The following is an 11,713-nucleotide window of genomic DNA, read 5'->3' as shown; positions in this document are numbered from 1 at the left end:
CAAAAAGTAGGCGTATTGCCTCTAACCTGGCAACTGGAGCGTATGTCTCATCATAATCTATACCTTCTTCTTGACTATATCCTTTTGCGACAAGCCTAGCTTTATTCTTGGTGATGTTTCCTTCTTCATCCAGTTTGTTTCTGAACACCCACTTAGTTCCAATTACTTGATGAGTGTCTTTTCTGGGAATTAATTCCCATACTTGATTTCTTTCAAACTGGTTGAGTTCTTCTTGCATTGCGATACACCATTTTTCATCTTGAAGGGCTTCTTTAATGTTCTTTGGTTCAATCTGTGACACAAAAGCAACATTCATACAATAATTTGCAGTATTACTTCTTGTGTTTACCCCTTGTGTGATATCTCCAATTATGTTGTCCAAAGATAATCCTCTAGGTTGTTGCCATATTCTATTTAAATCTTCATCTTGAGGATTGTCATAATTCTTCTCTTCATTTGTCTCCTTTGATGAATTTTCACTTGTTCCTGCATCAAATTCTTCTGACTCAAGAGGTTTTGCCTCAAGGTCCACAATTTCATCAAAAGTAACATGTATGGATTCTTCTATTGTGAGCAGTTTTCTATTAAAGACTCTATATGCTTTGCTTGTTAAGGAATATCCAAGAAAAATTCCTTCATCAGCTTTTGAATCAAATTTTCCCAAATTCTGTTTTCCATTGTTTAAAACATAGCATTTGCATCCAAAGATTTTTAAATGGGAAACATTTGGTTTTCTATTTTTGAAAAGTTCATAAGGAGTACATTTTAAAATAGGTCGAATTAACATTCTGTTTAAAACATAGCAAGCAGTACTTACAGCATCAGCCCAAAATTGTTTAGGAACATTATTTTCATTTAACATAGTACGAGCAAGTTCCTCTAGTGATCTATTCTTTCTTTCTACGACTCCATTCTGTTGGGGAGTTCTAGGCGAAGAAAAGTTATGAGAAATACCATGTTCTTCACAAAAATTTTCAAATAATTCATTTTGAAATTCACCACCATGGTCACTTCTAATAGCTTTTATTCTTAGATCCTTTTCATTTTGAATTAAGATAGCAAACTTCTTAAATTCTTTAAAAGCTTCACTCTTAAGAGTGAGAAACAGGGTCCAAGTATATCTTGAAAAATCATCAACAATAACTAAAGCATAATAGTTTCCACCAAAACTTTTTATCCTTGAAGGACCAAATAAATCCAAATGTAAAAGTTCCAAAGGTTTTAAAGTAGAAACAATATTTTTTGAATGAAAGGAATTTTTAACTTGTTTCCCCTTTTGACATGCACCACATAATTTATCTTTTACAAACTTTAATTTTGGTAGACCAATTACTAGTTCTCTAGATACTAGTTTGTTAAGTTGTTGCATATGTATATGAGCAGCACGCCTGTGCCATAACCATGGGTTTTCCTCTTTAACAACTAAACATGAAATATTTTTATTTAATACGTTTTCTAAATCAATTAAATAAATATTATTATGTCTAACTCCTTTTAAAGCAATGTCAGAAGAATCACTCTTAAAAATAGTGCAAGAATTCTTCTCAAAGGTTACCTTGAATCCTTTGTCGCACAGTTGACTTATGCTAATTAAGTTATGCCTTAGTCCTTCTACATATAGCACGTCTTTGATCATCAAGGTGTCTTTGCTTCCTATATCCCCTTTTCCAAGAATTCTTCCTTTGTTGTTGTCACCATAGGTAACGAAGCCTTGTTCCTTTTCTTTAAAGTTTGTAAATTTCGTCCTGTCTCCTGTCATGTGTTTTGAGCAACCACTATCGAGACACCACATGACTTTTCTTGATTTTTGTAATACTTGGCTGACATTATCATCATCTGCCATTAAACAAATGTTTGCCTCTTCATCTGACTCGCTTGAATCTGAAATGGACTCATTATCGTCTTCCCATGCAATGTATGCTTTCTTTTTCTTGAAGAATCTTTTCTCCTTTTTGTCTTCACCTTTCTTTTGATTTGGGCAGTCTGCCTTTAGATGCCCCTTCTCTCCACAGCCATAGCATCGGTAATTTGAGGAAGATGCTTGATTATCTTTCTTTTCGTATCTAAACCTTCCTTTACCTTTAGACTTCATGAACTTGTTTAATCTTTTGATCACTAGGCTTAAGTTTTCCTCTTCGTCTGAATCTTCATCTTCCGATTTAGCTTTGCTTCTTTCAACCTCTGATTTTAATGCCAAACTCTTCTTGTTGGTTTTGGCTTTTGCTTCTTCTTCATCAAGTCTTCCAAGATCTAATTCATGTTCCCTCAACTTTCCAAAAAGTGCCGCCATAGTCATGGTGTTGAGGTTTTGTGACTCCGAGATTGCAGTCACCTTTGGTTGCCACGACCTGTCTAAAGACTTCAAGATTTTAATGTTAAGTTCATCGGTATCAAATGACTTACCCAGTCCAATGAGATGATTGACAATGTTGGTGAAGCGTTTTTGAACGTCTGAAATTGTTTCTCCTTGCTTCATCCGGAACATTTCATACTCTTGGATTAAGGAGTTCTTCCTTGCCCTCTTTACATCATCTGTTCCTTCATGCGTCACTCTGAGTACGTCCCACATTTCTTGAGCAGTTTTGCAGACAGAGACCCTGTAGAACTCATCAACAGTCAATGCTGATGCAATAATATTCCGAGCTTTTACATCATTCTGAAATCTTTTCTTTTCTTCAATGGTCCATTGACCACGGGGCTTTGTTTCCTGTATATTGTTAGTAGGAATAGAAGAACCAGATGCAATAACATCCCAAATTTCACAATCAATAGATTCAATAAATATTTGCATTCTTACCTTCCAGAATGCATAGTTCTCACCTGTGAATAGTGGGGGTCTATTGATTGATGCACCCTCTACAAAGGTTTGATGTGATCCTGCCATTTGAATGACTATCAAAGCAAGCTCTGATGCCAATTGTTAGAATTGCTGCAACGGAATTATTAGCGTGGAACAAACCAAGAGGGGGGGTGAATTGGTTATATACTTTTATTGTGCCTTTTATTATTTTTCTCTTAATTTTTCTTACTGGGCGAATGATTAAATATAAATGACAGGGTAAGGGAAAGAGAAAAATTACACAGGTGATTTTATCCTGGTTCAGATCACTAGGATCCAACGTCCAGTCGCTTATCTCAAACAAGATAAACCTTTTTCACTAACACAAAACACTTACAAATATTAGTCACAAAGAAAAACAATTTGTAAGAGTTTAGAAATACCACCTCTCTTGAAACCACAAGAGATGAACTTACACTTCCTTTGAATCTTCACAAGGGATGATACCACCTCTCTTGAAATCACAAGAGACGAACTTACACTTCCTTTGAATCTTCACAAAGGATGACCACCTCCTTCGAATGCTTCACGAAGGATGATTCTCTTCCACGCACTTCCTCGGACACACCAAGGATGAACAAGCTATTCCTCTGTCACCGCAGTAGCACTTCAGGACTTTGTAGACAAGAGTTTCCTTAGCTTCAACAATCTCACAGAGTTCTCAAAGAGTTCAGAGATCTTTTGCACAAGGGAAGAGTTATTTTTGAGATAAAGAGTGAGCCATTTTATAGACTCAGCCTAATACCCTTCCATTCTTCGAAAACGGGCCATCTAACGCATTTAATCGATTAACATAAATATTAATCGATTAATAATGAGTACAACGACTAGTTTTTCAAATCTGAAACCCCCAACGGCTAGTTTTTCAAATATGAAACCCCCAACGGCTAGTATTAATTGATTATTCTCAGGAATAATCGATTAACTAAATAAATCAAATATAAATTACAAGAATCAACCCTAATACATATTTGAGCACTATTACATCAACTTTGATTATTATAAAAGCTTTATAAAATACAGAGATCTTCAATTTGTCTTTATGAATCTTGACTTGTGCGAATCTGTTCATCATCAAAACTTCATCTTTGATTTTTGCTAACACCAGTAACGTGATTGACCGTATCAAAGAGAAGTAGTCGGTTGATGAAGATCTGTGAAAGACCTTAGAGTTGATTGGTATAGAGAAAGCAAAGGACTTCAATATCGGAACGAACGGTCTCTTACGCTTCAGAGGCAGAACGTGCGTTCCTAATGATGGGGAACTAAAAAGGATGATTCTCTAGGAAGGGCACCAGAGTCGTTTTAGCATGCATCTAGGCATGACTAAGATGTATCAAGACCTCAAGAAGTCTTTTTGGTGGACTGGTATGAAGAGTGATGTCGCTCGATTTGTGTCATCCTGTTTAACCTGTGAGAAGGCAAAGGCAGAACATCAAAGACCAGGCGGTCTACTACAGCCATTGGAGATTCCAGAATGGAAGTGCGATAGCATCTCTATGGATTTCGTGACCCACTTACTCCGTACGGTCAGGAACCATGATTCAATCTGGGTCATAGTGGATCGTTTGACAAAGACCACACACTTTCTCGCTGTCAATTTAAAGATATCTATGACAAAACTAGCTAAACTGTACATTCAGGAGATCGTTCGTTTGCATGGAGTGCCATCTAGCATCATTTCAGACTGAGACCCCAAGTTTACCTCTCATTTTTGGCAGTCACTTCAGCAAGAATTGGGGAGTCGTTTGCAGATGAGCTCAACATATCATCCTCAGACCGATGGTCAATCTGAAAGAACCATCCAGACGCTTGAAGACTTGCTGAGAACGTGCGTACTGGATCACTTGGGCGTTTGGGACGAAGTTCTACCTTTGGTTGAATTCACCTACAACAATAGCTTTCAGTCCAGTATTGGAATGGCACCCTTTGAAGCACTTTACGGGAGAAAGTGTCGAACGCCACTTTTGGTTTCAAGAGGGAGAAGTGGTGTTAACTAGACCTGAAGTTACTCAGCAGACGATCAAGAAGGTGAAGTTGATTCAAGATAGGTTGAAAGTGTCTCAGAGTAGGCAAATATCGTACGCCAACAAAGGAGAAGACCTTTGGAGTTCGCTACAGGAGATCACGTTTTTCTTAGGCTAAATCCAACTACTGGCGTGGGCAGAGCCGTTCAGCCTAAGAAGTTGTCTCCCAAATTCATTGTCCCTTATCAGATTCTAAGACGAATCAAACCAGTTGCGTACGAGATAGCTTTACCTCCACAGTTATCCAACCTTCATCCAGTCTTCCACGTCTCTCAACTCCGGAAGTATATAGCCAATCCCTCCCACGTGTTGGAAGTGGAAGACGTCAGATCAAAGAAGATCGTTCGTTTGAGTTGAAGCCAGCCAGCATTGAGGATACCCGGACCAAACAACTCATGGGTAAAACCATCCGTTTTGTTAAAGTAGTATGGGACAAGAAGACAGGTGCCTTTACATGGGAGCTAGAACTTTGTATCCTCACCTGTTTACAGGTATGTTTTTATTTTCGAGGACGAAAATTTTTGTAGTTAGGGGAAATGTCAGACCCCATTAAAACGCACCCAAAACCCCAAGTAGTGGGATCCATGTGCCAAGAAGAGAATGAGCGTCTCAATTAGTGGAAAACAGGTGGCTGCAGGAGAGTGGTCGTTCGTTTTTGGTGACGACAGTACTTAAGGCAAAATTTCAAATGACGTTCCACTTCTCTGCATGGCTTTCTTCTTCTCCAAACTGCTGAAATTCTTTTCTCTTCCTTCTCTCTAAAATCTCCTTCTTCTCTCTAAGAAAACCTCACCATTTCTTCTTCCGATCACCTCTCAGGCACCGCTTGAACACTCCCGACGTCAAGAGCTTCCGTTTAAACCGATCGGTTTATGATTCTAAGCTGGTGAGTTTCCTTCTCTTTAAGCCCGTTCGTTTAGACTCACATGCAACCCTCTATTTCTGGTCGCCTGAGTGGGTAGTATTATTCTGAGCGTTTCTGGTTTTCTGTGTGGTTCAATATTCCTAAAACGTGGCCATCGGACGTTAAGTCTTTGGTAGTAGGGAGCTCTAATTCTGCATAGTTGAGCGTTCGATTTCGTATAGAGGTAAGGGAAGCTTATATAATTTGATTAATATTCTTGTTTGAACGTTGGTATGTTTGCATGATATGTTGTTTGGATTATTGGATGAGTAGGAAATATGTATGTATTACTTATTTGGATGTTTGTATGGATGACTGATATATGTTGTGAATTGAGTTGAGATATAACTTGATATTCGACCTGTGGTATTCTGAGTAAAGGTGGTAGTAGGGTCGAGAGTGGTTAACGAGCGTTCGGTTCTTCTGGGGAGTACATGGTCTTACCTGAGTTCTTACGTTTTGAGGATAGAGTCTAAGAGTCTTCCTGTAATACTATATAGGATTAGTTAAACTTTGATCGAGAGTTTGTATTAACCATTTCGTTCCCCTTTGAGCGTCCGTCTATATTAAGTTCTTCTACAAGTAATTTCATTAATGAAGAACGTGTTATAACAGTAGATATGTATATATAAGTGTTCGGTCTAAGTGTAGTTTTCTTTAGACTTCCTAAACAGTTTAGTTAATGTGTCATACTACTTAAGGTTGTAGACGTTGTTGTTCTTTTCATTCAGAATAAGTGGTGGCTCAATGGTGTAGATTTATATTCATTCGTTTTATGTTGGTTTATTAGTGATCGGTCTTAGACCAAGCGTTCGGAAATAATTTTGTGTGATGTAATATGGATATAAAATTTAAAAATTGAAAGAAAAATAGAGTATGTTGGAACCTACCATACTTTATTTATAGTTTAAATCTAAGCAATTTAACATAAAATAAAAAATTACATGACTAAAGTTACTGATTTGGTAACTTAAAAAACTAAAAACAGTAAAACCTAATTTCATACACTTTGGAAACACGCATTAACATGAAAATGGTCGAAAACAAAACCCAATGTGTTCTACATGAAAACTTGAATCAAGCCAATCTTTGTTTTCTTTCCACAATCCGAGTAAAATTAATAGGGAAGTCCTTTAGATCATCATGAGATGCCCAATGCCACTGACGTTATTGCCTTTGCAAAAACCCGCAGTTCATCGTAAAAGAAGTCGATGTCTTTAACGATCATAAGTAGTGCCACTATGAATGCATAGTCCACGTTGCGATAGACAAAGACATTGAAGCCACCATTATTCTGCATCTGCATTAGTGACAGAAACACTGTATAATTAACCTCATACAACACTGTTTCTATGTTGTTTGAAGACGTAACAGAGTACATACCGAGGCAACAACTGTGGGAGATTCACCTGCATATATATGGCATGATCTTTTGCCACTCACAACATCTACCCTAAAGTCACACTCACTTTCTTTTTTGTTGTATGCAAGGAAGACCTCTAATCTCATCACTCCACTCTGGAGAAGCTCTGCCTTTTTCACTGAAAACAGCAATCTGGAGGAATCATTGCTTTCACCCATGAAAACTTGGCATCGCCGGTGCATTGTCATGATCTACATAAGAACATTCGTTCATAATTCAGTAACTGAGATGGATTTGCTGGCGTATTGAATTTGTTAGAATATCATGCGTGAATACACTATAAGAGGGAATTGATGCAGGAATACAGTATGACCGATTATCCAATCATGCCTAAAATAAATGGTATAAGATCTAAGCGAAATATATGGTATAAAGATTGAACTAATATTTTGCGTGATAAATCAAATAAGTAGGGTTTGGAACTTATATGAATGGAATATATGAAAAGCTAAACTGAATTGATGAAAAATATAATTATTTAAACTAAAATGGACTTAATTTATGATACTATAAAGTATCCTACAAAATAAAAGGTTCATGAACAATTGGGTGTGGTTAAGCGAATATTCCCAAAAGCGTTTTTTTTTTTCTACTTGGTAGATGTTTCTACATATACGTAAAAAATTCATGTTGAGTAAACGATGAGAAACGTAGTAGGAAGTGTGATTTATGGTTAGATGCATAATAGATCGGGGACTAGTAGGAATAAATATAAGAGTATGGATGGATGAAGCTTGTTCTGACAAAAAGATACTTAAGAGCGATCAATTAAAAACATTAAAAAGTGTTCTATCCTTCTCCTATATCTCAGATTCCTTTTTATTATCTTCATCTCTTCTAAGCCCTTGAGTTTCTCCCTTTCTTTATTGTCTCCAAATGCCCTATTCATTCTCATTTTCTGTCTTTAATGTTTTCACTTGAACCCTGATTTATAACTAGCGAAGATGAGTAAAACCAAAAAGGGGTAATTTAATACTAACAAGTGTTACTTCAAGAATTGTAAAACTATGAAGCCCTTTGTTGAGCAAAGCCAAAGATAATCATAAATAAACAAAAGGAAGAAACATCCTTAACAATAATATAGGTGAGAGTAGCCAAACCTTCCAATATAGAGTGAGGATGGGCTTTCCGCCAGCATCACACAAGACACAACGATCGTGAAGGGTTACAGGGGCAGATTTGATATAAAAACGACGGACACCATTTCCGTCGTAAGTCGCACCTCTTGTGTTAATTTGAAGATTGATAGTGTAAGGAGCACAGTAGGAAAGGTCGATAACTGGGGACGGACATTCCATTAGAGAGAGAGGGAGACGAAGAATTCTAGGTTATGATTATGGTTTTGCAGTAGCAGGTAAAGAACATTGCAATAACGTATGGTATCCATGGATACACGCGTTAACTTATACCAACGATACGACTTAGTCAAACTTCACGGCTGAAGTATGCTAATTACTGAATTACTGCTGCAAGTAGAAGAAGACTCTAGTTGACTTCACAGTTAAAACACTAACATTCCAGAAATTCGACACCATGTGCGACTCAGTCATGTAATAGGTTTAACTAGTGGGACCAACATGCATCGAGGTTTCTTTTTCCTTATTTATTGTCATTTTCTCGCATACCACATATTAGTTTGATTGGTTGTCTCTGACTATCTTTTGTCTATTTTACAGTATAAAAGGTATGGCGTTGTTCAGTTTATTTGTAGTCCAGGGATTATGGTCGTCCTTTTGACATTCATGTTCAACTAGAGTTTGGAAAAAAATAATTGAATAAGTATGTTAGCATAATTAATTATGCAAGATACCTTAAATTATTATTATGTGACTTAAACTAATTAAATTTCAATAATTAGAAGCTTCTTAAAATACCACTAAAAAAACTGATTTACCAATAACTATTTGTCCAAAACTGTAAAAATATGTCCGTAATTACTATTTATCAATGAATTGTCAATGATAAGACTTCGGTTATAATGTTATTGTAGCATTTACTAACATATATCACTAGTCAGTAATTATTAATATATCTTTCCATAATTATTAACCGATATATTTTATGGTAATTTTCAATAATTATTAACCGATATATTTTGATAATTTTCGACAAACAATAATCATTTCAAAATATATATGTTAATAATTATTAATTAATATATTTATTGATAAATATGAACAAATATATCTATTGATAAATTAAGTAAATACATCCAAAAATAAATTTGTTAATAAATACAACCTACCAATATTCACCGTCATAAAACATCTCCGTACAATATTATAAATAAAAATGATAACGAATTTAAGTTTGTTGTGATTATAACCAATTTAAATATACTATTTTTTATTTAATTTTTTTATTTAATCTTTAATAATTTTTTCATAATATTTATTAACAAATACTATATATAAAATAATCCATTAATAATTTACGTTTTTATTATAATCTGACGTTTTGTGTTTATTTTTATGAAACATGGATATTAAAATATGAGATAGTAACTACTTTAGTTACGCTAGCACATTTTCATAATTGTAATTTGTAAACAACTAAAATTTAAAATTTTAAAATTTGTAGACTAACACATCGTAATTTAAAATACATAAAATCAATGTTATTGACGAATAAATGTTTCATTATATAATATGTGACGGAAACAAAAAAAATCAGGTGTACATTTTTTAAATTAGTTTTTAAATGAAAATTTATTCATATATTTTTTTCCTCACCAGGTTTGAAATATTATAAATTTTTCAATAAGTTTTTTCATTTGTAAATCCAATTTGATATATTACAATTTTTTTAATGCACTTTTACTTTTTTATATTTACAAACAAAAATATTTATACCTTTTATTATATATATATATATATATATATATATATATATATTTATATATATATATATATTTATATATATATATAGACAGATATTTAATTTCAAAATTTAAATACATGTTTTCAATTTTTTTCATTACATAAAATAACTTATTAAAAGTTATTCATTATATAAATATAATTTATACTAATTCGTGATAAAATAATTTTTTTATTATATTAGTAATTATTTATATAATATAATTAACATTTATTTATTTTCAACGGTATAAATTATCTCTATTACAAACTTTTCTCTCTCTCTTTTTACTCAAATTCATTCCCTTTTTTCCAATCAAATGATTTTACTATTTACTCTCTTTTTCTTTCACTTTTCATCACCAATCCTATCCAGATAAATTATAAAGTCTTATCTATAACCTCCGCATTAGTATCGTGGAGAGACTGAAAGTAGCAATAGTTAGAACGAAAGTAGATGATAAACTAAAGAACCTCTTAACGTCAAGTCTTCTCCGCGTTCTTTTTTTTTTCCACATAATAGGTTCCAAAACTTCATTGTAGTCCTTACGAGTAAACATTTTAAAATAATTTAAAGTATGAGATTAAACCGTAGGCTGTTGGGCAATAAACCCTAGGTTGCCAAGTCCCCACTTTTGGACATCTCCTAAATTGACAAAAATGCTCAAAATGTGCAAATCAGTTCAAAAAGTCCTAAAAACTAAATTTACACTCTAATTAAATCTAAAACGTTTATGTAGAGAGTATTTGTTGACGTAACAGCCCTTTAATGCCACAAAATATACTTCCAAGAATTTCCACTAGTACAGTCAAAGGAAATGATATCGGTTATTTTTCCCTATAGGCAGCGGTTCCTCAACCGAGGCATATACTGACAAGGTAAAAAGTCTTCCTCTTATGCCTCGTTTGTGAACCGAGTTAGTATCTTGTCCTCTACTGCCTCCGTTGGGACTTGAACCAAGGTAGTAGAGTGGTTTTTACTTTTTTTTTTGGCCACACTTTGTTCAGCTTATTGTCATAAGAAATTAGTTCAAGGCAAATTCTTCCAACCCTGTGACCTTGAGCACAAACACGTCCAACATCTTTTTCTCCACCGAGATAACCTGCATTGGCCTTATCGCTTGATGCTCTCATAAACCACAAGAACTTGTGCTTGCTTAATTCCAAACCATTTGCCAGCTCGTTCATTTGCTCTTGTGAGAGTGTTCCACCACTCCAAAACACATACAAAACTGAGCCATCTTGTTATTTCTCCAACCATGTCAGATACTCCAACCCTCTTGTACAATCAGTTGTAGCTGTCCCAATTTGAATAATTAGTCTAACAGGATACAAAGGAGGGTAACCCCTTTCCTCATCTTAGAAAGCTTTGATCAGACCTGTTTCCAATAAAAAAAATCATAAATAGTTTGCAATTGACCATTGTGGTTCGATCCTGTGCTTGAGCATAGAGATCCCTGCCATGAAAGGGCACACACCCTGGTACTGTGATGGGGTGGGGCAGATCCTTGTGGAGCATGGGGAAGTAGAAGTGCGTGCAGAGAGTGGTTACAGAGAACCCAAATCACCAAAAATCACTAACCGCATGCGAGTACAGAGAACCCGAAAATCCCCAAACGAAACCCTCCGCCGCGGCGGACACGTGGAGGCAAACGAAGAGCA

At 35.1% G+C, this 11,713-nt stretch overlaps 1 protein-coding gene across 2 annotated transcripts; it reads right to left on the bottom strand.

The window, feature by feature from the left end:
- Window positions 1–6,647: 6,647 nt before the first annotated feature.
- LOC148202224 (protein LURP-one-related 15-like) lies at window positions 6,648–8,572 on the bottom strand. 2 transcript variants are annotated; one of them, XM_088108772.1, is made up of 3 exons: window positions 8,294–8,570; window positions 7,154–7,384; window positions 6,648–7,070 (listed from the first exon to the last, which is right to left on the bottom strand). In XM_088108772.1, the coding sequence occupies exons 1-3, from the start codon at window positions 8,489–8,491 to the stop codon at window positions 6,912–6,914; spliced, it is 588 nt and encodes a 195-aa protein (XP_087964898.1). In that variant the 5' UTR covers window positions 8,492–8,570; the 3' UTR covers window positions 6,648–6,911. The 2 variants fall into 2 exon arrangements, with proteins under 2 accessions (XP_087964898.1, XP_087964899.1); XM_088108773.1 differs by having other exon boundaries at window positions 6,934–7,070; window positions 7,180–7,384; window positions 8,294–8,572.
- Between the last annotated feature and the right edge of the window lie 3,141 nt (window positions 8,573–11,713).

The sequence above is a fragment of the Vigna umbellata genome, chromosome 3, assembly GCF_029865625.1.
Source record: "Vigna umbellata cultivar VRB3 chromosome 3, Vumbellata_1.0, whole genome shotgun sequence".
NCBI lineage: Eukaryota > Viridiplantae > Streptophyta > Magnoliopsida > Fabales > Fabaceae > Vigna > Vigna umbellata.
Note: the sequence above shows the minus strand (reverse complement) of the source record. Positions and strands in the feature narration are given on the sequence as shown.